The sequence below is a fragment of the Dipodomys merriami genome, unplaced genomic scaffold, assembly GCF_024711535.1.
Source record: "Dipodomys merriami isolate MVZ:Mamm:240054 unplaced genomic scaffold, mDipMer1.0.p SCAF_409, whole genome shotgun sequence".
NCBI lineage: Eukaryota > Metazoa > Chordata > Mammalia > Rodentia > Heteromyidae > Dipodomys > Dipodomys merriami.
Window position 1 is genome coordinate 306,388 of NW_027205704.1, and position 27,266 is coordinate 333,653.

Genomic DNA, 27,266 nt, shown 5'->3' on the forward strand with positions numbered 1-27,266 from the left:
CTAAGTAGGCAGAGGGAGGGATGCAGATTGTCCTGATGTGGCCCACGCTCCCCCCCCCCCCCCAGCTCATTGCCCTGTGGCCTTGGGACACCAGGCCTTGCCAGCTGCAGTGAGGGTTGTGCCAAGGGCTGGGGCAGCAGCTGGTGCCTTGGCATCCGGAGGCAGTGAGGGCAGAATCTGTGGGCAGCCTGCCCAGATGGGGAGAGGCAGGCTGTGTGCATAGAAGGTTCTGCAGAATCCACACCCAGAGACACCCCCCCCCGTGTCCACATGTGGCATTGTTGCTGAGCCCTGCCCCCTCCCCCTGGCCTCCCCTCCCCTATGGGGAGAGCAAGTGCCTCTTGGTGGCTAGATGTGTCTCTCAGGTGTGGTGCTTGCTTCTTCTTGGGCCTTGGAAGCATCTCCTGGTAACTCATGCACTTGGGAGCTCAGTGGAGCCCCTCGTCACTCGGCCCTGTTTGCCCTTGTCCACCTGGCGAGATAGGTAGGACCAGCTGTAATGTCACTACCTTCTGGTGTGGAGACAGGAGCCATTGCCTGAGGCCAGGCCTCTGCTCTCTTTTGAGTCTGCATCTGGTTCTCTTCCCTCTACTTGTGCTCTAGGGTATGAAGTTGGACTTCTTGGTACCAGAGTCACCATTCTCTTACTTGTCACCCACAAGTAGAACTTTAGCAAATGGTAAGGCCCTGGTAGGAGTTGTTGCTTCTGCTTAAAAACTGTCAATGGAAGGGATCTTAGGCTGGGTGCTATGTCCATATAAACATGCATGTGCGTGCGCACACATACACACCCGCACACACACAAGCCAGGCCTACCCCTATGGTGTTCACTTTGCCACTACCTGTTACACATAGGTCTATACAGGTTCGAGTAGAAAGCTGGGGGTGGGGTGAGCCCTGGCACAGTATCTACCCATGTATGCGCATGTCCATGCCACCTGCATTGCCTTCCTGGGCATCTTCTCCCTAACTCTTCCCCACCCACTGCTTCCCGTCCCCTCATCTGCTCAGTGCTACACAACAGGCCTACTGGCCCCATCCAAGATGGTAAAGCCTGAACTTGTCCTCAGCCACTGAGTATAGCTGCCACCAAAGAAGAGGTGTGGGGGGGGGACAGGTGGAAGGCTCTCCCTCCCCCCCACCCCCAATCCTAGGGAGGAGCTCACAGGGAGAAGCCAGGTAGAGCCTCTTGTTTCTCTCCTACATCCTTTTGTGGAGGAGTGGCCGATGGGGAGGGTCGGTGGGGAGGAAATGGTGAGGTCCATCCATCCACTTTGCCTGGGCCTGTGGCAGCTTAATTGTCAGCTGTCAGTGTGAAAGCCACTTAGCAGCCTCCTGCTTTGGAAATGGACCTGGGGGACGCTGACTTGACTGCAAAGACAGCAGGATCCTGCGGGCTGGGCTGGCTGGTGGAGGGAGGGAAGGAGGCCTAAAGCTTGGGGTTGGGGCTGCAGGACTCCTGGTGCCCAGGACTGGCGCTTGGGTTGCTGGAAGCGGAAAAGGAGGCAAGGGTGTCCCCTGTTCTACTCAGCCTTCTCCCATTTTCCCAAACCACGGCGTCCAGGCAAGGAGGAGTTTGTGGCCACCTTCAAAGGCAATGAATTCTTCTGCTACGACCTGTCACACAACCCGATCCAGAGCAGCACCGACGAGATCACCCTGGCCTTCCGCACCCTGCAGCGCAACGGGCTGATGCTGCACACGGGCAAGTCGGCCGACTACGTCAACCTCTCCCTCAAGTCCGGCGCCGTCTGGCTGGTCATCAACCTAGGCTCAGGTGCCTTCGAGGCCCTCGTGGAACCGGTCAATGGCAAGTTCAACGACAACGCCTGGCACGACGTCCGGGTTACCCGAAACCTGCGCCAGGTAGGGGGAGCAGGAAGGTCAGGGGTCAGCTGCATCTGGGGCAGAACGCAGGTGGAGAGAGGGCCACCTGGGCTAGGGCTTGAGGCATGGTTCTGGAGAGGAACAGGACATGGGTGTGTGTGTGTGTGTGGCGGGGGCTGGGGGGGACACGTGGCCCCCTTCCCTGAAACTCGGCCACGCTTCAGAGGCCTCAGCACTGTGGAAGCTGAGCTCGGAGAAGTCGCCAGGGCTGCCTCAGGGCTGGGAGCCCCCGGCCAAGGGAAGGGCTGGGCTCAGATGGGTGAAGAAGCTGGGGTTCAAAGGCTGAGGCTCAGCGATCAGCTGATGGGAAGAAGTGGGCTGGAGCCCCTAAGGGCCTGGGATGCTGAGAGATAAAGAAATGTCCTCCATGCTGGGTAAGCTCAGGCTTGGGAGAGCAGGGAGAGTTCAGACAGTAGGGCAGCAAAGATGCTGAGGAGTGCCTGAGGCAGCATGTGGGCTGCCCTCAGCCGGGCATTTCCAGGGCAGAGGCAGTGAGGAGTTGGAGTTGAGAGGGAGGCGCAGGCAGCAGGTTGGGCGGGGGGGAGCTGGGCCGTGCTGTTCCCCTGGGCAGTGCTTGCCCTTCCAAGGATCCAGCCTCTCCCAGCCATCCACGCTTGCCTTCTGCCCCTGGCTCTGAGATCAGCTGTGCAGTTGCTCCTAGGATCCCCTTGGGAGTCAGCCCTGGATGCAGTAGGACACTTTTCTCCCCAGTCCCCCCTCGGCTTCTGTTCCCACACTCTCTCACTGCTTAGAGGGTCACTTCATCTTTTCCAAGATCCCCAGTGGCTTTTGCTGACCAGACTTTGTTTGACCAGAATCCATCAGATTTCTACCTCTTTCTTCCCAAGCAAGAGAAGGGTCCCAGCGGGTCTCCTGTCTCTACCTTCCTTCTGGCTCCTTCTCCAGCGTACTTGCTTCCTGAATGTGAGTCCTCATGCAGTCTCCTGGGTCTCATAGCTGGTGGCGACGATGCTCTTCCAGTCCCATCTCTGGGGCCACCAGGAAAAACCAACAGCCCTGCACACAGAACCCCCACCCTGCTGCTTCTCTTGCTAGTTCTCTTCTCTGGGCTTACTGATTCGAGTTGGGGTGGCCTCTCTTCTCTTCATCATCTTTATCATCCTCCTCTTCCTGGCTTCCTTCTCCGGAAAGGCCCATCCCTCTCCTCTCACCTGTGCTTAGAGAACACCGGGAGTGAGTGATGATCCGGTGGGGATTCCTCATGGAGCGCCACTCCCCCTCGCTGTGACAATGCTGTGACTAATCCCGCTGCTCTTTCTCGGAGCCTGAGCCTGCTACCTGTTGCAGTCCATCTCCTACGGAGACACCTATTCTTAGAGGCCCCACATTCTGAAGACTGACAGGTCTGATGGTGTCCCTCCTGATGCTACCACCTGCCCCCTTGGGTCCTATCACCCCATTTCCACATCTGAGCACTGGCTTGGGTTACCCCCTCATCTGAGGGGGTGTCACATGACCTGTATTTTTGGGTGCCACTTATTTTATTAGAGGCGGCAGGAAAACTGCCTTTGGTGCCTTTGGTTTGCATGCTTCCTCTTTCTTTTTTCTTTTGTTCCAGTATTAGGGCTCACTGGATACTCTCTCTGAACTTTTTGCTCAAGATTAGTGCTCTACCACTTGAGCCACATACAGCTCCACTTTGGGCTTTTTTGGGTAGTTAACTGGAGATAAGAATCTCACAGATTTTTTTTTTTTTTTTTTTTTTTTTTGCCTGGGCTGGCTTTAAACCACAATCCTCAGATCTCACTCTCCTGAGTAGCTAGGATTATGCATGTGAGCTACTGATACTCCCCATGCTCCCATTTTTTTTTTTGGTCGGTTGTGGAGCTTGAACTCTGAGCCTGGGTGCCACCCCTCAGCTCTTCAGCTCAAGGCTAGCGCTCTACTACTTGAGCCACAGCACCATTTCCAGTTTTCTAGTGGTTTATTGGAGATAAGAGTCTCATGGACGTTCCTGCCTGGGCTGGCTTTGAACCACGATCCTCAAATCTCAGCCTCCTGAGTAGCTAGGATTACATGCGTGAGCCATGGGCGCCCAGCCAGGCCTCCTCTTTTTAAGAGCTTTTACTACCACTTAGCTCTGCACTTGGCAACACACTGCAATCCCACAGTCCTCATCCATGCATCATTTAGCCAGAAAATATAGCACCTCACGCTGGGTATAGAAGGAAAAAGGACATTGTACCTGCCCTCCCAGTGTTGGGGTTCTTGAGGAGACAGGACAGGATCATTAAAAGTGAACAGAACTTGGGTGCTAGTGGTTCACGCCTGTAGTCCTAGCTACTCAGGAGGCTGAGATCTGAGGATCGAGGTTTAAAGCCAGCCCAGGCAGGAAAGTCTGTGACGCTCTTATCTCCAATTAATCACCAGAAAACTGGAAATAGAACTGTGGCTCAAAGAGCTAGAGTGCTTGCCTTGAGCATAAAAGCTCAGGGACAGCTCCCAGGCCCCAAGTTCAAGCCCCACAACTGAAAAGTAAAAAGAACAAGGCTATGCAAGTACCCAGTGGGCAGCAGAAGAGACACCTAAGAGAAACAAGAGATCTGTGCAAGGTGGAAATGCCATCAAGAACAGGACACATGGTTTCAGCATGCTGAGTGTAGACTGTGACTCGTGACCGCCTCTTCTTGGGGTATGTAGCATTGTGGGTTCAAGCTAGTAATTGATAGAGATTCCTTCTCCCTAGATTGTTCTACAAGGTGGCTCAGAGACTAGGCAAGCCATGTCAACTCCAAAGAAGGGCCTTTGGATCATAGAGAGTATTTGTTTAAAGACCTTGATTGAGAGCCCTCTTTAAGAAGGGGCTCTGGAGATTTCTTTCATTGTCGAGTCTAGTCTATGTCCACGAGTGACAGGTGCAGGTGGCTCACCCCCAGGACCATGCTCTGAAGTCACTGTCCTCATTCAACAACTCCACTGCCCAATGAACCCTCGCCAGGCCTGACACCTGCCTGGCTTTCAGGACTTTTAAGAGTAATTTCTTGAGTCCTCTTCCTACAGTACTCTCAATCAGTCAATCACACTGGACATTCACCAATAGCTGGAGACCTTTTAAAGTATTGTCATAGCTCAAGAGGTGTTACCAGCATCTTGTAGGTAAAGGCCAAGACTCTGCCCCATCACACAGTCCGAAGGACAGCCATCAACAAGGAATCAGTTGACCCCAAAAGTCAGTAGGGCTCCTGGAGAGAACTTTGTTCATGCAAGCTTGTCCAGTGTCCAGACCGTGTTCTGGGAGTGGAAAATTCCTCTGTGATCCAAGGGTCTTGTGGGATGGGTGTTTTTTATTGGCTAGGACTGCAGGGGTTAATGTAAAAAAATGACATCAGGGATGGAGGTATAGCTTGGTGGTTGCATGCTCAAGGTCCTGAGTTTAATCCCTGTCATCTGCCGCTGGCCCAGGGGCCAGGATCTGAGAACACTGTGGCTTCCACACACTTTCCCCTGGAGAGACCGTCTTCTGGGAGGGCCTGTCCCAGAAGCTGCATCTAAGGCTCTCCTTTCCTTTTGCTTCTAGAACTTGGGAATAGGTCAAAGGCCAGTTCCAAAGACTGGAAGGAGGCCGGATTTCCTCTCACATATGCTTGGATTAAGTTACCCGTGCAATCATCTAGATAGACTGAACAGTTAGGACCAAAAGAGGCCTGACTGAAACAACACCTCCCTCCCTTCTTCCTCCCCTTTCAGACTCCGCTCCTGAAGCCACTGTAACAGGCAGTTAGTTCTCTTGGGGGGATCTTGGCGAGATGATTACTGCTGAGAATTTCTTGAGGCCTATTTTTAACCCTGGGCCCAATCTCCTCTCCTACCCAGTGCACCTCCCAACTGCCTCCAACCACCACGTAAGCAGAATGTGCAAACCCATTTTATCATTAACCAGGACCAAACTTGGAAGGCAAGGTGACTACCAAACCTTATGTGGTGCTTTTCCTGGCTCACCTCAAATGGTGTCCCTTCTCACTACTGACACTTTCAGAAACTCCGCTGGATGCCCCGGATGGAGAAGGATGGGACCACCAAGAATAGAGTCCCCAGGGATGGGATTCTCAGGGATGGATTCAGTCCCTGGGGAGGGCAGTGCTCCATGGTGGAGCCCAGCTGGCCTGAGGGATTCCTCTTCGCTGCCATGGCACACAACCCATCTGGAGGCCCAACTTTGCTGCTCCTCACACGGGTCTGTACAGGCTTTCCTAGCTCTTCCTTCCACAGCTCTCCCATTCACCCTTCTGCCAGATGAAATCTCAGAACTGACATTTCAGACAGACAGACAGACAGATAGGGCTTAAGGCCCAATTGTTTGCCTAGGCAAGGTACAAAGCCCCTCGGAGTTTTGGTTCCTCATAGGCAAAGTGGGAGGGAAGAGTTTCATGACAGAGTGCTTCAAGCACTCATGCCTGCCATGAGGAGCACTGAGGGACTGATTGTTGCCATGATCGTTAGCTGTGGGGTTTTTTCCCCCAGTCCTTCAGGCCCAGCTTAAATACTTCCTCCTCCTCCTCCTCCTCTTCCTCCTCCTCTTTTTTTTTTTTTTATTGGTTGTGGGGCTTGAACTCTGGGCCTGGCCACTCTCCCTCAGTTCTTCAGCTCAAGGCTAGCATTCTTCCAATTGAGCTACACTACCACTTCCGGTTTTCTGGTGGTTTATTGGAGATAAGAGTCTCAGGGACTTTTCTGCCTGGGCTGGCTTTGAACTGTGATCCTCAGATCTCAGCCTCCTGAGTAGCTAGGATGATAGGCATGAGCCATTGGTGCCCGGCAAATGCCATCTTCTTTATAAGCCTTTTGCTATGCTGGGCGCTGGTGGCTCACGCCTGTCATCCTAGCTACTCAGGAAGCTGAGCTCTGAGGATTACGTTTCAAAGCCAGCTCTGGCAGAAAAGTCCGTGAGACACTGATTTCCAATAAACTGCTAGAAAATTGGACGTGGCACTGTGGCTCAAGAGGTAGTGCACTCGCCTTGAGCTGAAGAGTGCAGGGATGGTGCCCAGGCCCAGAGTTCAAGCCCTACGACTGCCAACAGCAACAACAAAAAGCCTTTTGCGCTCCATCCCCAACCAACTTCCTTCGTTGCTATGTTCTTTGAGCCCTTGGAAATTTGTATTCTAGGCCTCTTGTTACATTCTGCCTGTGTGTCAATATTTGTGCTCACTCTTATCTCTACTTCTAGGTGGTAGGCAAATTGAGGGTTTAATATCAGCAACTATGTTTTAAAAATTATCTTTAAGTAGTTGTACCAAAGGGTTTCAATTCCACATGTCAGTTTATGAGTACAGTGCATCCCGATCAGTATCATCCATCTTCCTCTTCCTCCCCACCTCCCCCCCGTTTCAGCCCTACCCTCATTATGTAGTTCAGTTTTTACATAACGTACATCAAATAATGACTGTACTTATTCACCCTTTCTTCCTCCTTTTGTATGCCCCCCTTAAAACATGTTTACACTTCATCTACTTTCTGGTATTCATCTTGGTAAACAGTTCATTGGTTCAGAGGAGTTACACCATTGGACTCTTCCCCTAACTATACCATCCTTTAGTCAGCTTATCTGTGGGCTTATGCATAAAACCCTAAATACAGTAGATCTAGCTTCCATATAGGAGAGGGAAAAAATACATCATTTGTCTCTCAGAGCCTGACTTCACATAATTTTTCCTAGGTCCATCCTTTTCCCTGCAGATGACATATTATTCTTTCTAATAGATGAATAAAATTCCATTGTGTGGGTGTGTGTATACCCCCATTGTCTTGACAGATGGGTATAATGTCCAAAGCCCCTTGGCCGTGGTAAGCTCACTTGATATAATGACTGTCTTCTCCCTTCTGCGACCACGATGCCGTTTCACTCATCAGACATCCAAGTTCTTGTGCTCCCAGCCGCTACAAGTAGATAGGTCTGTACTGCTCGTTCTCTGGTCTAAAACTTGGCTCCCCAGAGCCCGGCTGCGGTGTCCTCCTCCCCCATGTGTGTTGCGAATCACTGAGAAGCTCCGTTCTAGTGTTTGACCACATTTGTCCCGAAAGCATTATCGCCACGGACAGTGCTCTGGGTCTTTATTCTCTGGATCTACAGGGTCTTTATTCTCTGGATCTATCTTGTCCACACCAGCCCTGCTGTTTTTGGGAGCCTGATCTCCTGACCAATTTGTGGAAGGCCTAGGCTTTGAACTCGTGTCTCCCCTCTCAGGCTTGGTTTTAATCTATTGTTTTGATTGTTAATGCTGCAACTTCTGTCAGGCGCCATTGGTTCGAGCCTGTAATTGTAGCTACTCAGGAAGCTGAGATCTGAAGATTCAGATTCTAAGTCAGTAGGGCACACAAATCTCTTGAGAGGCTCTTAACTTTCAATAAATTAGAAAAAAGCCAGAAGTGCAAGCATGGCTGAAGTGCTAGAGCGCCAACCTTGAGTAAAAAAGCTAAAGAGTGAGAGGCCCCGAGTTCATCCCCAAACAAAAAAGACAAAACTGGAACTTCATACATGCTGAAAAATGTTCTTCCCCCTGCCATTGTATTCTCCACAACCAATTCTAATTTAAAAGGAACAATACTTAGGTTTTTACCTTTAACACCCCTCCTCTTCCTCTTGGTCAACTGGTATAGTGATGTCAGACAACTTATTATTATTTTTAACCTTTTGGGCCACAATTGATTTAACTGCCCAAAGCTAATCACTCCATGTTCTGACTAGCTGGCCTCTTCATTTCCTGACAATCCTACTAGCCGGCAGAGCTAATCTTATCTAACATTGCACCTGCAATTAGATTCTTCTCTTGCTATGTAAACGGCTTCTGCATTGGTTATTCAGCACTTCTTCTAGCTGCTAATATTGAATTCTGTTATTTTTAATTATATGAGGCCCTTATTAATTGTCTTACTAAATTAGTTTTGTGCCCACTGGTTATAAAACCGTCTTAACGAATGACTTTGTCCCTAGAACTCCACACCTTCTCCCAAGCACAGTCTGGGACCCTGAGTAAGTGTCTCCCTCCATCTCTGCTACTTTTAAGTAAAGCTGCCTCAGTGCCTTTGACCTCTCTTCTCCAAAGTCTCGGGTAGTTTTGAAGGTGGATGGTGCTGTGGTCCTTGACAGAGGGAAGAGAAAATAAACTTAGTAGTATGTGGAGATCAGAATTGAGAGGCCAGGGTAGAAGATGAGGCTCAGTACAGGGAAGAGTAAGGGCTTTCAGAGGTAGCTGGGTACCTGTGTTCTTCATGAGTTCAAGGAGAGTGAATTTCTGGCACTGGCCATGGGAAAAGGAGGTTCAGGGGTTTGGGGGTATACATGACTGCTGGGAAAGCCTCATCAGTTCTTAGGGACTTTCAGGGGTGCTTCTAGGGTACTTAATTCAGGAGGGGGGGTGATGATTGCACAAAGGACAAGAGAATTGGAGGTTGGGAATGTGTCATTGAAGAACCCAGAGGACTCTGGGAAATGTGGGCTCGGGACAAATCAAGGTGGGCAGCAGGAGGACCCAGCTGTGGGTGGGAGAGGGGAGGAGCGGGAGGAGGGTTTGGGATGGTGGGGGGCACTGTGAGCCCTCTGCCAGCCCTCCTCCTTCCGATTGTGATGGCGACTCACTCTCTCCTCAGCTCCCAAAGAGAAGCAAAGATTAAAAAAAAAAAAAAAAGGAGAGTGAGAGAGAGGAGCTGCCCTTCTCCCCCAGTGACTGCAATCATTTGCCTCCCCTCCGCCCCCCAGAAAAGCAGATGCCCACGCCCCTTCTGGGTGGGGGCCGCTTCCTTGGCTTCCAATGAAAGCGGTCTCATTTTTGCCAGTCCTGCAATTCTCCACGGGCGTTGCCCACTTGTCTCCCAGCCTGACAGCCAGCTGGCCCATCAGCAACCAGTTAACCCATTAACCCAACACGGCCACCGGTCAGCCAGTTGGCCAATAGCATCTCACTCCTTAGCCAGTTCTCTAGAAAGCCATCTGGTTGACCAGTCAGCCAACAGAGCCATCCGTCCATCCCCCCAAGGCAGCAGCCCACCCCGTCTCACACCCTTGTTCCCCTCCCTCCATCCCCTCCCCTCAACTCCCTAACATTTCAACTGGATAGGACCTACTAATACTGCATAACTGGGTCTGCTTCTTAACCCTTACCTTCCCTCTCTCACCTTCTGTTGGAAAACCCCGTTACTGACTCCGTGTGTGTTACTAACACGCTTATAACCCTGGGGACCAAGGGACGGGCAGGGACAGGTGGGGCAAGGTATGAGTGAAAAACCGAACTAACCTTTCTGTGTCATCTGCGGAATGTCGGCCATCTTTAAGTCTTTGCTTTCTTGGTCCAGTTCTTTTGTTGTTGTTTTTTTTTTTTTTCCTTTTTTTCCCCCCACCTCTACTAACCAAGGTCTCTAACTGTTCCCCTTCTCTGCAGAATGGGGTTCTTGCGGGGGGAGGGGAATGAAGACTGGGGAGAGGAATCCTGAAGAGGGGTGGGAAGGGGATTGGGAGAAGAAGGGATTTAATCTGTGTGTGTGTTTTATTTCTCCCTCTCATTATAATTTAGTTTTTCTTTTAAATACTGCTGTTGAGCCCGAGGTGGGAGGGTCTGAACAACCAACCAAATATATATGCATATATATTTTTCCTCCTTCCTTGAGTTTCACAGTTGGTCATTTTATTTTTCTTTTCTTTTCGTTCTGGTCTTTTGTTGTTGTCTTTGTTGTTGTCCTTTTTGTTTTTTTGTTTTTTCTGACACCCCCTTCCCCTCCCCCATCTCCGGTGAAGCACGCAGGGATTGGACACGCTATGGTAAACAAACTGCATTATCTGGTAGATATCACTCTAATTGTCTTACCGTTTGGTTTGCCGTGGGTTTTTTTAACTGTTCGATTATCCCACTTTTGTTTCCTCTCCTCGTTTGGTTTTGGTTGTTTTGCTCTTCCAATTATTATTATTATTACTATTATTATTTTTTGCGTCCTGGACAATCTAGATTTTTGATTCTCTTTAATTTTCTTCTTTCCCTTTTCGTTCTTCTTCTTCCTTTTTTTGGTCCAAACTCAAATCCAAAAGACAAATGGCAATCAAAGAATTTGGCCTGGTCCTGCCCTGTCATCCCTGCCTTCCGAATGAAGTCAGAGCCCTGGCCTGAGTGGCCTTGGGCAGGCCTCCGTTCACAGCTCCCGTCAGGCCAGCCCCGATGCCAATCTACAAGCTTATTTCTATCGCTTTCTTTTGTTCTTTTTTTTTTTTTCCTTCCCTTCCCTATTTTTGTTTTTCTCTTGGTTTGATTTCTTTCTTGGTCTCCTGAAAATCCATGGAAAACGCCATCCCATGACATGCTACGCTCTGCTCACCGTTGGCTCCGGACGGGGCTCCTCAAGCTGAGGGTTCGGGGCTGGGGTGTGGCCTCCCCTGGTGGACAGCGGGGCAGGTTCCACAGAGGGGTGTGGAGGGATGGCTTTAGGAGATGCAGAGTGGCCTGGGACCAATCCCGCCCTCCTTCAGATCACCAGTTCATACCAGTTTGGTGGGCTGCCCCTTGCTGACTTACCAGGGGAAAGGTGGCACCCCTCCCCACCTCTCAGCCTTGAGGATTTCCAGTTCTGTCTCCCCTACATTTTGCATGGCATGAATGGTCTTTTCTCCCAACCAGGGATAGTGTCCAGTTCCCCCAAGCTCCGCTGCTCTGACTAACACTGTGTTTCACACTGTCTTCCTGCCCCTTGAGCCCCTCCCCTGCCTCCCCACTCCCCTGTCCCTGCCTCTCCTGCATGGCCTCTGACAGGGCCGGGCTTCCTTCCCTGTTGAGAGTGGCCAGAGGAGCAGGCCGTGCAGGGGTGGAGCAGGGCAGCCTTGTCTTGTCCTTGTCCTTGCCAGGCTTCTTGTGTTTGGGTTGGGCTCGATCCCTGCGAATGCTGGCGTGGGTGTGGGTGTCGGTGGAAAGGCAGCTGGTGTGTGTTGGCATGTGGGTGTGACTGTGTGTAAATGTTGGTGTGACTTTTAGGGGTGTGAGTGGGAAGCCATGCTGTGTGTTTGGGAGACTGCTGGTGTTCCTCTGGGTATAACCGAGGGGGGTGGGGACTGTAGCCCTGGCTGGTTTGGAGGGGGCTGAGGGATTCTGTATGGAGGTAGGCCGTGGAGGCCGGCCCTTCGGTGTAGATGCCTTGATGCGCAGAGACAGGGCAGGGGCTGGGTGGCGGGCGCTGCGGGAGCGTGTGCCCGCGGGCTGCGCGGAGCCATCCCCTGGGATTCCCTCCTGCCTGCCCAGTTCCGGCGCAGCGGCAGCAGCTGGTTAGTCATCGCCTATTAATAATGCAGAGTGATTGAACACCAGGCGGGGGCCCTGTAGATGGACTTGTCTGCCCCTGTCTGAGGTGGGAACTGCTTGGGGCAGTTGTCTGACCTTCTCAGCCTCCTGGATCTGTCTATGGTAGTGGAGCTGGAGTTCCCAGCCTCAGAGGCTTTCCGGCCTCCCAGGAGGCCGCATCTCTGAGGCCATGTCTGGTCTTTCTGATGTCTTCACAGGTGTATGTTTTCTTTTTTTGTGCTGCTCCTGGGACTTGAACTCAGGGCCTGGATACTGTCCCTGAGTTTTTGGTTTGTTTTTTTCACTCAAGGCTGGTACTCTATCACTTGAGTCACACCTCCACTTATAGTTTTTTGTTTTTTTTGGAGATAAGAGGCTCACAGACTTTCCTGCCTGGGCTGGTTTTGAACCGAAGTCCTCAGCTCTCCGCCTCCTGAGTAGCTAGGATGACAGGTGTGAGCCGCTGGCGTGTGGCCATGTATGCTTTCTTGAATTCACACAAACTAGCGTTCAGCCAGCACCACCCCAGCCTTCCCTGGTCTAAGACCTGGTGTGTGGCTACTGCCACAAACAGAGATGTACAGATCGACCTGTGCCAGCCCTCTCTAGCCTCTTCTTCCTGCTGCTGCTTCTAGAGGTTAGCTTCTGTCTACCCTGCTGGGGCTAGGCCCTTGGGTACCTGTCAGAAGCTGGCCATTTAGAGCTTCCTTGACTGAGCTTCAGGGCACAGACAACCTGTGACTTTGAGGACAGAGGGAGGGAGGTATGATCAACCCACGAGGGACTTCCTGGGTGACTCGGGGTACCATCCTAGAATTAGGACTGGGCCTTCTAGTCTCAATAAGGCTAAAAAAGCTTAGTGCTTTCATCCACCAGTGGGCTGACAGTGTATCTGAACTGCTCTGGCATGGATCAGTGTGAAGGTCAAGTGTATGTGCGAGGCGTGTGGAAGCCTTTGGACTGCATAAGGGAATGATAATTTTATTAAGCTTTATAAAGCATTAGCTGCTTATCGCTGAGTGTCTGGGGCTGAGCTGTTGTACAAAGAAGCTATTCCCTTCCCATAAGAGTCCCGGGGGAACTGAGAGGCTCTGGCCCCACTGGAGATCTTGTTATCCTCCCTTATTAGGAATCAAGATGCCTCAGGAGTTGGGAGGAAGCCTGAAGATGAATGACATAGTTTAGTTAGTTAAGAAGCCAACAACTTTGTCTGGTTTCAGTCCTGGCAAAGGAAGTATTTGGCAAATGCTGTGTCCAAAGTCCATGCTTCCCTGAATAAGCAACAGCTGATGGATGAACAGATTCTGTTGTTTCGCAAACCTTCATTAACCTGCCCCTAGGGGCCAAGACCACTCAGAGAATGGACACCAGCTTTTTGTTTTTTGCTTTTGCTTTTGTCGGTGGTGGAGCTTGAACTGAGATTTTTTTTGCTCTGCTCTACTACTTTGAGCCACAGTGCCACTTCCAGTTTTCTGGTGGTTAATTGGAGGTAAGAGTCTCATGGACTTTCCTGCCTCGTCTGGCTTTGAACCGCGATCCTCAGATTTCAACCTCCTAAGTTAGCTAGGATTACAGGCTTGAGTCACTATCATCCAGGCTCATATTGTATTGTATTTATGTTTTACTAACTCATTCATATGGACTCATGTCACATACATATATGTGTATATGTATCTGCATATAGATAGATAGATAGATAGATAGATAGATAGATAGATAGATAGATAGATAGATAGATAGATAGATTTTTTTTGCCAGTTGTGGGGCTTGAACTCAGGGTTTAGGCACTGTTCCTGAGCTTCTTTTGCTCAAGGCTAGCACTCTACCACTTGAGCCACAGTGCCACTTCCGGCTTTTTCTGTGTATGTGGTACTGAGGAATTGAACCCAGGGCTTCATGCATGCTAGACAAGCACTCTACCACTAAGCCACAATCCCAAACCCTCATGTCTAATATTATTTGAGCATTTCTCCTTAGGAGAGTGGATGGACAGACCAAAAAAGCTTACCTCGTGAGCCAGATGGGCTAAGTGTGGTAAGGCTGATGAACATTTGCTTATAAAAACAATCATGGTTCTTTGTTAGGTCTTTAAGCAGCATTCACATTTTGGATGTCATTTAAACTTGATGATGCCTGCATTATAGGCAGGAGGCAGAGCGAGTTCTTAGTCGGCAGGTGAGGGTGCTGGGTCCCAGGAAAAGCACCTTGCCTGCTTACAGAGTTAAGCACTTTGACTTGTTCTTATTTGTTGCTCACAGGGAGCCTGGAAGAAACAGGGGTGGAGGAGTATTAAATTCCTTTTGCAGGCTATAGCCAGAGAGTCAACGTGAGATTGTTCTAGAATAATAGTAAAGGCTAAATGAGAGCCTGGGATTTCAACAGGCTTCAGGATTTGCAGAGGGCTGTCAACTCTGTGCCTCAAGTTCAGCTCCCCGTTTGTCTGGTGACGGAACTTCCTGCTGCGCAGGGCTGCGGTTCCTCATGTAGTGGGAAACTGGGAGCTGCTTATAGGGCTTCCTCCTCCAGCCCTTCCCCGTCCTACTCCACTCCAGCCAGGAACTTTCCTGTGGACTGGTGTTTGTTTGTTTGTTTTTGCTTGTTTGGGGCTTGAACTCTGGGCCTGGGCGCTGTCCCTCAGCTCTTCAGCTCAAAGCGAGTGCTCCACCACTTGAACCACAGCATCACTTCTGGTTTTCTGGTGGTTCATTGGAGATGAGTCTCACGAACTTTCCTGCCCAAGGTGGCTGTGAACTGTGATCCTCAGATCTCAGCCTCCTGAGTAGCTAGGATGACAGGCGTCAGTTCCCAGCTCCCAGCTCCCAGCTTCAACTGTGTTGTTTTTTGTTTTGCCTGTACTGGGGCTTGAACTCAGGGCCTGGCCACTGTGCCTTAACTTTTTTGCTCAAGACTGGCATTCTACCACTTGAGCCACAGCTCCACTTCTTTTTATTTTTATTAGTGGTTAATTGGTGATAAGAGTCTCACAGACATTTCCTGCCCAGACTGTTTTGAACTGTGATCCTCAGATCTCAGGCTCCTGAGTAGCTTGGATTACAGGTGTGAGCCACCGGTGCCTGGCTTGCACTGTTGATCTGAACCACATTAGGCTTGTGGATCCCTTTGAAGATTTAATGACAGCAGTGAACTCCCATAGGAGACAAACCCCCGTCCATAGAGTTTTGTATACGCTGTCAGGGGGCTTTGGGCAAGCCCACTGAGTAACTCACACTTGCACTCCATTGTATTCTCCAAATAGGAGTTCAGCCTGAGATCGTGGCAGGTGACAGGAAATGACTGGACAGTGTCAGAAGTTGCCTTCTATCTGAGGTTTTCTTCTGGTGGCATGTGGGGCTGGATACCCCCCCCCCCCCATGAGGGTTATTTGTGGCTAGTATTTGGTTTTTATTCTGCCTAGCCTACTGAGCAAATGGGGGTGGTCAGGGCAGAGATGGGGGGGCAGGGCCAGCAGGAGGGGCTCAGAGCCCTGCTAGGTCACAGGCTGTCCCCTGGGCCGCTGCTAGCTAGTCTAGTTTCTAGGCTGAACAGCACAGAGGCTATGGTCATTTCCTCTGGTCTCCAGGACCTACTGCGCTGGTTGGCTGTGGAATGGCTCAGCGTTGGTTGGGTATAGACCTTTGGCAGGGTTTTGGGGTCCACGCTGTGGTCTTGATGCTGCTGCTGCTTAGAGACCTCCTACCTCAGCTTTTGGTAGGATGGTGTGTGTGTGTGTGTGTGTGTGTGTGTGTGTGTGTGTGTGTGTGTGTGTGTGTGTGTGTGTGTGTGTGTGTGCGCGCGCGCGCGCATGTGTGCTGTGTGTGTGCACGCATGCATGCAGATGTGTCTGGCGTTGTGATTGGTGGCAGTGGGATGTGTGGGGCTCACTGGTGAGCCCTTCTTTACTGTTCTCATGAGAGTCTCTGTCCTATGGGTTGCTCCTCTGTCCTTCTCAGTAGAAGGAGGCTTCTCCTCCCTGTACCCTGCAGCTCTTTCGCCTCCATCTCCACTCCTCCAATCACCCCTGCCCGGCATGCCTTCTCACCTGCTGCCGCCTTTCTGGCCTGTCCTGCTGGGCCTGGCCCCCACCCCGCCCCTCTAACCCGCATGGGTCCCAGCTGCAGCGGCTGCTCTGTGTCCCGCAAGGCCCTGGCTTCCTCCCCTCCTCCCCCACTGGCCCCACCCCTTCCAGAAAGCTGCGTGGGAGGGGTTGGGGGGCAGGGGCATCAAGAGCCCCTGGGGTGGAGGGGGACAGGGGAATGATTCCCCTGTTTCCTGCTTTTACTAACGAACCTGCCATTTTTGTGTCTGGACTTTGATTTGTCTGAGGGAACAGTCGGGTTTTACTAATCTAAGTCATCTCCTCCCTGCCTTCCCCAGACACCTTCCTCCATTCCCTCCGCCCTCTGCTTCCTCTCCACCCACTGCTGTCTCTCCTTCCTCCCTCCCCTGCTGATCTCCTTCCCCAGTGTACCTCCTGGTGGTTCCCTGCCTCCTGCCACCTTCTCCCCACACCCCGTTCCCCAGAGTGGGGCTTAAGGCAGCCCTTTCTCCCCAAGCCGCTGAGGCGCAGTGGGATTTGCTCCCAGCCCAGAAGCAGATTTAGGAGGGTGATCCCGGGCCCCTGTGCCCAGCCCTGAGTCAGGCGCTTCTCACTCAGAGACGCAAGGAGGATGGCCTTGACCTTGGCAATGGAGAAGGATGAGGAGAGCTCAGAGCCCGGGGGAGGGGGGTGTGATGGCCTGAGACAGGGAGGGAGAAGAGGAGCTCAGAGAAGACTTCTGGAGGCCAGAGAGACTTCCGAGAGATCTGGGGGCCAGGAGAACATTCTTCCTAGGACCCCTAGGACCCCTGAGGCTGCCACCATAGTCACAGGCTCGGGGAGCATTAGGTCTGTAGATGGAGATAGGGACAATACCGTACCTTGATGTCCACCACCCCGCTGGACAGGTGGGGTCACAGGGACGTGTCAGATGGGGTGCCACCCTTCAGGGGCCAGCCTGCAGGGGGTGATCCTTAGATTCTAGAAGCAGTCAGCAGTCCAGATCTGGCTCTTGCATATCAGGAGGCGTGAGAGTGAGGTAGCGCCACGTTTTCCCTAGAGAGGTCCTGTCCTCCTGTCTTCTCCCTCCCTCCCCAGTCCTGCTCCTCCCCTCCTCCTGCCCCCCTTCCAGTTCTCCCCCTTCCCTTTCTCTAGCCTCTCCTGCCAGGTCTAATCTTGTTTGCATGTGTTTGTGACTAATACTTACTCTGCCCTTGCCCTTTTCCACCCAGACCCTATCCTCCTGTCCCCCAACCCCCCCATTCCAGCCTCAAGGCGAGGTGGAGGAAAGAAGAAATAAATAATGACCAGTTCTCCCCTCAAAACATGACTCAAAAGCTTCAGACTGTCCCCCCCCTCCGCCACCGCCACCTGTTCTCTTCTGTCCTTGAACCTTGGCCCCCAGCACAAGGTTTGATGGTTCCCCAGGGCGTTCCTTCAGCCCTCACTCTGCCAGCCCTCCCACTCCACGAGAGGCTCCAACCAACACGAGGGACACTCCTGCGGCCTGGGGAAGTTGGGGCGCTCCTTCTATAGGGTTCTCCCCTGTCCCTTAAGAGTCCCTGAGACAGCGGAACCCTGGAGGCTGGACGAAAGCTAGTAGCAGTGCACGTGGACTGGGTGTGATTGGAAAGCCCCAGTCTCCATCCTTTGCCTGAAAAAAGGGGGTTCTAGAGCATATTTGGGGAGCAGATGGTATAGTGAAACACAAAGTTGGGATGACAGAGAACCAGCTCTCTGGGGGCCCCAGGGGGGCTACCTCTGTCCGCATTGACCCTCCTAAGTTCCCAGAGAGGGGCTCATCATCCCTTGGTTCCTCCCTACAAACTTTACTGGGGGGCTGGAGCCTTGTGGCTGCTCAGGTGCCTGGACTCTGCAGGGTCCTGGGGAGCCTTTGCCTGGGGGGGGCAGTGGCCACCCCCAAAGTCCATGCTGAAAGGCTCAGAATATCAGCCACTCCCACTCCTGTCCTCCAGTTTTCCACCCTGGGGAAGATTATTCTGGAGATCAGCCCTGCCCTACTCCGTTCCCTAAGGGTAGAGCAGTGGATGTCTATGGAGAGCACACTAGATGTGAAGAAAACCAGGACTAGCTAGGAGCAGGTGCAAAGCTGCCTTCTTTGGAGGAATAACAGGTATCTGAGGAAGGAAAAGACAGACAAGCTGGGCACCGGTGGCTCAGGCCTGTAATCTAGCTACTCGGGAGGCTGAGATGGTTAGAATCACAGTTCAAGGCCAGTCAGGGAAGAGAAAACTTTGCAAGACCCCTGTCTCAACAAAGCTGCATGTGGTGGCATATGCCTGCTGCATAGCTACTAGGAAGCCGGGCTCCTGGGCAGGAAGTGACACTCTATCTCAAAAGTGAACAAAAATCAGGGTTAGAATTATTGTTCAATAATGAGTGCCTTCCTAGCCAGCAAGAGGCCATGAATTCAAACCCCAGTACCACCAACACTTCCCCCCGCCCCCCTCCCCAGAAAAGACTATTAGTAACCCACAAAAGTTGGGTATCAAGAAGTAGGGAATCATTCCCGGGATTGCTCAGACAGATGTGTGTCTGTCTTCACTGCCATCTTCATCTCCCTCCTGGACTGAGGCTGAAAGAACCTGGTGCCCCGAGCAGAGGTGCAGGTGAGTCTCAGCCACCCAGGGCCAGAGTTGACTGCGGAGTTGTTTGAGGAAGCTTTGAACCCGCGTGTGTCCAGAGAGCACTGTCCAGTGAAGAGTAAGGGCACCACTTGGCTTTCCTCCTCTTCCCATAACAGGACCCTGTCCCGGAGTCCCACCCTCCGTCCCCAGCGCCTTCTAGGAGCTGCCTCTGGCGCCCGTGTTGGCATTGTGGTGAGCCTCTTCCTGGGCCTGCCGAGCTGGGGCTGTAGGCGTGTAGGGCAGACCCTGAAACCATCAAATCTTGTGCTGCCTCCTCTTCCTCCTTCCTTCTCCACCCCCACTGTTCCTCCTCCAAGACAAGCAGACATAAAAATGGGGGTCCCCCTCCCCCACGACCCCCGGCCCTTCCCTTCCCCAGCCCTGGCTCTTCCCAGGGAGTTGATGCCGGTTGTCTCCTGTCTCTCCCCCTCCCTGGGCTGGGCAGGTGACCATCTCGGTGGACGGGATCCTGACCACCACAGGCTACACGCAGGAGGATTACACCATGCTGGGCTCGGACGACTTCTTCTACATTGGGGGCAGCCCCAACACCGCTGACCTGCCGGGCTCGCCCGTCAGCAACAACTTCATGGGCTGCCTCAAGGACGTGAGTAAGACCAGGAGGGGCTGGGGTTGGCCCCAGAGCCCTTTGGCCCCGCCCCATCTGCCATGTGGTTTCTTCTGACCTGGCTAGATGGTGAGACACATCCTCTCTTCAAAACCCATGGCCAAGCCGGGCACTGGTGGCTCACACCTGTAATCCTAGCTACTCAGGAGGCTGAGATCTGAGGATCGCGGTTCAAAGCCAGCCCGGGCAGGAGAGACTGTGAGACTCCTATCTCCAATAAACCACCAGAAAACCGGAAGTGGCGCTGTAGCTCAAGTGGTAGAGCGCTCGCCTTGAGCTGAAGAGCTGAAGGACAGCGCCCAGGCCCAGAGTTCAAGCCCCACGACCAACAACAACAACAACAAAAAACAAAACCCATGGCCATTAAGTGGGTCAGGAGGCCTCTCCCCTCTCACTTGCTTGCGCTTTAGAGGGCACTGCCTCCTCCCTGCTCCTTTCAGAGGCTCTTTGGGAGCAGCCCCTGGTACAGGGGAAAGGCTGAAGCTCCGCCTTTCAGCCTCATACCTTCTACTCACTGGCTGGGTGACCTGAGTTTCTTTACATGAGGATGGGTAGTTGGGACCCAGTTCTTCCGATTGTTTTGAGGAACAGAGACAAGTGTTAGTGAAAAGATTCTGTCTGTAGAAACAAACAACAACGAAACCCAGCAAGCCAGGCCTGGTGGCTCATCCCTATAATCCTACCTACTCTGGAGGCTGAGAGCTGAAGATCAGAGTTCAAAGCCACCCCCAGGCAGGAAAGTCTTTGAGACGCTTATCTCCAATTAACCACCAGAAAACCATTGTGGCACTCTGGCTCAAAAGTGGTAAGAGTGCTAGCCTTGAGCAACATAGCTCAGGGACAGCGCCCAGGCCCTGTGTTCAAGCCCCAGGACTGACAAAAAAGAAGAAAAAGAAAAGGTAGTCACCCACTAGTGGCAGTTGCCTCTGTTTTTACCATGATCCAGTGGCACCTGGCCAGGGCAGAGGAAGTAAGCGGCCAAGGAAGGAACTCAGGCACAGCCACTGAGTATGAGGTTCCAAAGCAGAGGCCCGAGCCAGGTTATCTAGTGGCACTGGGCCGGGGCCACTTGGGATGGGTAATGGGGTCCTTGCAATTGCTGGCCGTGGCAGGGCAGGTCTGCCCTGGCCCTTTCCTGACCCTTTCCTCCCTGCAGGTGGTGTATAAGAACAATGACTTCAAGCTGGAACTCTCCCGCCTGGCAAAGGAAGGGGACCCGAAGATGAAGTTGCAGGGGGATCTGTCCTTCCGCTGTGAGGATGTGGCTGCTCTGGACCCGGTGACCTTTGAGAGCCCCGAAGCCTTCGTTGCCCTGCCCCGCTGGAGTGCCAAGCGCACCAGCTCCATCTCCCTGGACTTCCGCACCACCGAGCCCAACGGGTTGCTGCTGTTCAGCCAGGGCCGGCGGGCTGGGGCCGGGGCAGGCAGCCATAGCGCTGCCCAGCGGGCTGACTACTTTGCCATGGAGCTGTTGGACGGCTACCTCTATCTTCTTCTGGACATGGGCTCTGGGGGCATCAAGCTTCGGGCGTCCAGCCGCAAGGTCAACGACGGTGAATGGTGCCATGTGGACTTCCAGAGGGACGGGCGCAAAGGTCAGGAGGCGTCTGGATCACCCCCTGCCCTGGCTACTCCTCTCCTTGTGTCTCCACTTCCTCCTTATCTGTCATCAGCTGGTCTTTGTTCTTTTTTCTTTGTTGGTCGTGGGGCTTGAACTCTGGGCCTGGGCGCTGTCTCTCAGCTCTTCAGCTCAAGGCTAGTGTTCTACCTCTTGAGCCACTGCGCCACTTCCGGTTTTCTGAGTGGTTTATTGGAGATAAGAGTCTGGCTTTGAACCGCGATCCTCAGGTCTTGGCCTCCTGAGTAGCTAGGATTACAGGCGTGAGCCACCAGCATCTGGCTAGTCTTTGTTCTTCATCATCTCTTGCTCTGCTCCCCTACCACGTCTCCTCCAGTCTTGCCTTTGTTCTTCCCATCCCGCACACCGCAGAGAGAGCCCAGCTTTCAATGCCAGCCAGACCTGGCTCCCACAGACAGCATGTGGGACTCTGTGTGCTTATTAGCGAAAGGAACTTCCATGAGGACCCTGAAGAGGAGAGAGTGGCAGCATATCTGGGCACATCTGGGGAAGCATCAGCTCAGCCCCTAGCAGAACAGAGCACCCCATCCCATCCCTCCATGAAGACAGCTGTCTAACTGTGCCTCTCCTCAACCCAGAACCATTGAACCTTCTTTTATTGTCTCAACCAATGGGTGCAGTTTCTGGTTGGGGGACTTGGTTCCAGGATACCCCACAGCCACCAAAACACGATATAGTGTTTTATAATTTTTTCTTTTCTTTTTTTGGTTATGGCACTTGGACTCAAGGCCTGAGTTCTATCCCTAAACACGTTTGCCCAAAGGCTAGTACTCTACCACTTGGAGCCACAGTGCCACTTCTGGTTTTCTCGTGGTTATTTGGAAATGAGAGTCTCATGGATTTTCCTACCCCAGTTGGCTTCAAACTCAGCCTCCTGAATAGCTAGGATTACAGTGAGCCACTAGCCTGGCTCCTGAATCCTTTAATCATAGATATCTGACAATACCTAATAGAATGTAAATGCTATATATAATAGTTCCATTGTATTGTTTGAGGAATAATGATAGGAAAGAAAAGCTTGCACATGTTTAGTACAGACACAGTCCGTTCCCCTCCTCCTCCCACCCCCCATATTTCCATCCGTGTTTGGCTGAACTGAATGCAGAAACCAAGGCTGACTGGGTTTACGGAGCCATTTACTTCTTGTGAGCTAGGCGCTGTCCAAGGTGCTGGAGCTATGGACAGCACAAATAGATGATCCACCATGTCTGGCCAGGAAAGACACGGTAAACAGCCTGGGAATGATGGAGCCGCAGGGTAGGGAGTGCCTGGTCAGCAGGTGTGAGTGCTTAGGCCTTCCATCCCTTCCAGCCACTCTATTCCACCTTTCCTTTTCAGCCTTCCTTCCCAGCCTCTTGTTTTCTGCTCGCTAATTCGCTCCTCTGTGTTGTTGGACACAGAATTATTCAAGAAAGAGAATTGATATAAATGAGACCCGACACATCATCCAATTTAAGTGCTTATCAATGTCAGCTAAATTTTTCTGCTCCTCGGGCTGTCACCACCAGGGCCTTGGGATCTGCGTGGAGTGACCTTTCCTCTGCGTGTGGGGAGGAGGGGGCCGCCAGCGCTCCTGCAAACCTCGGCTTCTCCCGGGCTTGCTGTCCCTCTTCCTTCCTCAGAGGACTTGATGGGAAATGGCTTCTCTCCGGGCTGTGTCTCCTGTTGGCACCAGTGGGGTCTTCGTGGACACCTCCCACTGTGTCTGTGCAGGCTGTCAGTGTCTCTCAGCCTTGCAGAACCTGCCAGACCTCCTGCTCCTCTGAGCACTTAGGCTGGGGTCCTGTTCCCTCACACTGACCCCCACAGTCCAGGCACCATGTCTGGTTGGGTTTTGTGAGGATCACAGTCTTGCCCACTTCTAGATTTTTCTGATGCCTCTTGTTCACAAACACAGACCTGGGGCAGCCATTCTAATAGTGCCCTCTCAGATCTATCTGACATTTTTTTTTGGGGGGTGTTAGTCATGGGGCTTGACCTCAGGGCCTGACTACTGTCCCTGAGCTTTTCTGCTCAAGGCTAATGCTCTACCACTTTGAGCCACAGCTTCATGTCTGGTTTTCTTGTGGTTGATTGGAGATGAGAGTCTCATTTCTGTCTGGGCTAGCTTTGAATTATGATCCCTACATCTCAGCCTCCTGAGTAGCTGGGATTACAGGAGTGAGTTACCAGCTCCCAGCTTTCCATGATATTTTGCAAAATTGCTTTACTTTAAAAACTGTCGTAAATTGTACTTAACTTTAAATTTACCATCTTAGTCATTTTGAGTGCACAGTTAGAGAGTATGAAGTATATTCATATTGTTGTACAACTGTTACTACCATCGATCTCCAGAACATCCTTATCTTCCCAAACTAATCTCTATCTCCATTAAACACATACTTCCCTGCGTCTCTCCTACCCTTGACACTACTTTCCATCTCTGTGAAATCTGGTGATTCTAAAGACCTCACACAATTGAAATCATTGATATTTTCCCTCCAATTTTTTGTGGGGGTCAGTCATGGGCTTGAACTCAGGGCTTGTGCACTATCCCTGAGCTTTCTGCTCAAGACTAGTGCTCTACCACTTTGAGCCACAGCTCCACTTTTGGTTTTCTAGTGGTTAATTGGATATAAGAATCTCATGGGTGTTCCTGCTAGGACTGGCTTTGAATGGCGATCCTCAGATTTCAGCCTCCTTAGTAGCTAGGGTTACAGATGTGACCTATCAGTGCCTGGCAACACACTTCTTTGAAAGGTTTTTCCAAACTTGAAAAAGGAGGAAATAAAACATATAGAATAAAAAAACTATAAAAAGAATAAAGTTTCTACTGTATAGATTTCTATAGCTTAAGGTCTTAGTAAAGGCTTTGGTGCTCTCTTCTGATCCCAAAGCTTTTTCCAAAGGTGATCACTTGTCTTAGTCTATTTTTTGTTTCTGTTACAAAACACTTGAGGTTAGGATATTAATAAAGGAAAGTTTATTTGGCTCATAATTCTGGAGGCTGGAAAAGACAAGGATAGGGTGGCAGCTTTTGGTGTGTGTGTGTGTGTGTGTGTGTGTGTGTCTGTGTGTGTGTCTGTGTGTGTGTGTGTGTGTTTCTGAACTGGGACTGGCATGAACTCAGCACCTGGATAGGGTGGCAGCTTTTGGTGTGTGTGTGTGTGTGTGTGTGTGTGTGTGTGTGTGTGTGTGTGTGTGTGTGTGTGTGTGTGTGTGTGTGTGTGTGTGTGTGTGTTCTGAACTGGGACTGGCATGAACTCAGCACCTGGGTGGTGTTCCTTAGTTTTTTTTTGCTCAAGACTGGCACTTTACCACTTGAGTCACAGTTCCACTTTGGGCTTTTTGGTAGTTAATTGGAGATAAAGAGTCTCATGGGCTTTTTTTGCCTACGCTGACTTTGAGCTGTGCCTCAGATCTCAGCCACCTGAGTAGTTAGGATTCCAAGTGTGAACCACCAGAGCCTGGTGGATTGGTGTGAACTTCTGTACTGTATTACACAAGGCTGACCAGCACATAAGGAGACAGACACTGAGAGGTAGCCTTGCTTTACAACCTGCTCTCCTGAGAACAAACGTACCCTGAGCCCACTCTGAGAAAGGCATTAATCCATGGCCCAATCATCTCTTAAAGGCTCCACTCAATACCACCACAATGACAACCAAATTTCACCGTGAGCTTTGGAGACCAATTATGTATAACCATAGCAACTCTCTCTTGGTACAAAAAACTCTTCTCACTCAGAATCTCCACGTCTGGCCTCCTTTCTCCTGGCTGCCGGCCTGCTTCACAGTTCCCAGGAACTGATCTGCCTGCCTGTCTTGTCTGCCAGCCATAGGATGGGGCTCCAGGCCAGGGCAGGGAGGCTGAAGGGTGGAGCTGCAGATTCTGGGATCTTGGTCTTTGCTTCTCCACTGCTGTGGCACTCAGGCAGCCCCTTGGCCCCCGTCCCCAAGTCCCTGTAAGCTCTCCCTGCCGCTTCAAACTAGGAACCTTGGATTCAACTTTGTGCCTCTTATCACGGTTCTTCACCTGGTTCTTGGTCCAAGGGACTGGCCAGCATGGACAACCCAGAGAATGAGCTGGTCTTTTTAGGACACAATCTTTTTGGGTGTGTCCTTTGAGATCTGGCTCAGGTAGCAGGGAAGGTTCTAGGCAGAGGCCCAGAGCAGCTGGGTCACAGGAGCTCCTGAGCTTCAGAAACTTTAAGGCAGTTTGGACAACGTGGCGAGTGAAGCCAGATCTCCAGGCCAGAATGTTGCTCATCCTCTTGAGCCTACTGCTGGGTGCAGGGGGGTGGTGCCCAGCTGGGACTGGGGGCTTCCTGGGTAGAGTCGCGACACCCCCTTCTGGTACGTGGCTTCTCCCCACTGAGGCTGGCTTTCTCTCGGTCCTCAGGCTCCATCTCAGTGAACAGCCGGAGCACTCCGTTCTTAGCCACTGGAGAGAGTGAGATCTTAGATCTGGAGAGTGAGCTGTACCTGGGTGGCCTCCCTGAGGGGGGCCGAGTGGACCTGCCGCTGCCCCCGGAGGTGTGGACAGCAGCTCTCCGGGCTGGCTACGTGGGCTGTGTGCGAGACCTGTTCATAGATGGACGTAGCCGAGACCTGCGAGGCCTGGCTGAGGCTCAGGGGGCTGTGGGTGTTGCCCCTTTCTGCTCCCGCGAGACGCTGAAGCAGTGCGCCTCTGCCCCTTGTCGCAACGGGGGCATCTGCAGGGAAGGCTGGAACCGCTTTGTCTGTGACTGCATCGGGACCGGCTTTCTAGGGCGGGTCTGTGAGAGAGGTGAGCTGCCTTGATCCCAGTCCTCCCCATGCCTCACCCCTGCCGCCCTGCTCAGGTGACCTGCACCACCCACCCCTGCGCCCCTTCCTCTTGAGGGAGGCTTGTGGTCTTGTAACGATGCTCTGCTCTCCTTTCTCTCTCCACTCCCCTTTGTCCCTCTGTCCCCCTCCCTGCGTTCTTCCCACTCCTGGGGCAGAGGCCACGGTCCTGAGCTATGACGGCTCCATGTACATGAAGATCATGCTGCCCAATGCCATGCACACCGAGGCCGAGGATGTGTCCCTGCGCTTCATGTCCCAGCGGGCCTATGGACTCATGATGGCCACCACCTCCAGGGAGTCTGCCGACACCCTGCGCCTTGAGCTGGACGGGGGGCAGATGAAGCTCACGGTCAACCTCGGTAACCACCCCGCCCCAGGCCTCCCAGCCCCTCCCGGCCTGCCTCTCATCCCTACCTCCCTCTGTCTGGAGAAGCTGGTGGCGGCACCAGCGAGAGGTGCCCTCAGCAGGATTTGAAGATGGGAGGTGACACCCCAGCTCTGAGCCCCAGGGAGCTCTGGCCATTTGCAGGGGTTTGCAGCTGAGCGCTGTGCCTCAGGGGCGGAGACCCAGAGCGTGGCCACGCCCCTCCCCGCGTGTCGCAGTCACCCAGCTCATTCTCACTTCCGGTCCATCTACCAATTTCATTCGTTGGTTCATTCATTTGGGCAGTGCTCACTGATGCTCGCTGGCGCTCATGGCAGATGAGGGGTGACGAAAGGCTGGTCCCCGCATGCAGCCGCCTTCAGCCTCTGTGCTGGCTTGAGAGCTGTTTGCCTGTGCGCACACTGGGCACATGGGGACACACCATCTCATCTCGCATGCGCGTTTCCGTGCCTCAGTCCCGTAGCCGCCCGGGAGGATTGCAGATCGCCAGGCAGACATCGCCGTCGCTGTTCTACAGATCATAAAACTCACGTGGACATGTCCAACATCCTCCAGCTAATGGGGGATGGGGCGGGGAAGAGGGAGGAACCCATCTCAAACCCAGGTCATGGGGTGTGGGGCGCTGGGCTGCTGGCCTTTGCCATCAGACCACTCACACTGTCTCCACCCATGCGCATGGGGCCCGGCCAGCGCTGTCTATCACATCAGGCTGGGGTCTCGTCTGTCCATTTCGGACTGACCTGAAGCAGGGGACTGTGCGGCCCTGAGCACGTGCCATGGAGAAGCAGAACTCTCAGCAGATTTGAGTCTCATTCCCGCTCCCTGCCCTCCAGAAAGAATGCAGTGCTTGGAGCATTTAAATATTTATCCAAAATCTCATTTTTACCTGGCCCCCCAGAGGACAGGTGTGGCCTTCAGGGGCCCATTACCCTGTTAATAGAATTAGATTGTGTCTCTTTCT

The 27,266-nt window shown here is 52.3% G+C and overlaps 1 protein-coding gene across 19 annotated transcripts in view; it reads left to right on the forward strand.

The window, feature by feature from the left end:
- Positions 1 to 27,266, forward strand: part of LOC138806825 (neurexin-2) — a 105,778-nt gene that overhangs the window by 28,752 nt on the left and 49,760 nt on the right. For 9 of the 19 annotated variants that reach the window (XM_069992194.1, XM_069992205.1, XM_069992202.1 and 6 more), the window contains exons 5-10: positions 1,565 to 1,866; positions 10,637 to 10,681; positions 19,291 to 19,452; positions 20,630 to 21,068; positions 25,493 to 25,879; positions 26,076 to 26,279. In XM_069992194.1, coding sequence (XP_069848295.1) covers positions 1,565 to 1,866; positions 10,637 to 10,681; positions 19,291 to 19,452; positions 20,630 to 21,068; positions 25,493 to 25,879; positions 26,076 to 26,279 — 1,539 coding nt within the window. The remainder of the gene's footprint in view (positions 1 to 1,564; positions 1,867 to 10,636; positions 10,682 to 19,290; positions 19,453 to 20,629; positions 21,069 to 25,492; positions 25,880 to 26,075; positions 26,280 to 27,266) is intronic. The other 10 variants (XM_069992197.1, XM_069992198.1, XM_069992207.1 and 7 more) reach the window with 2 other exon arrangements.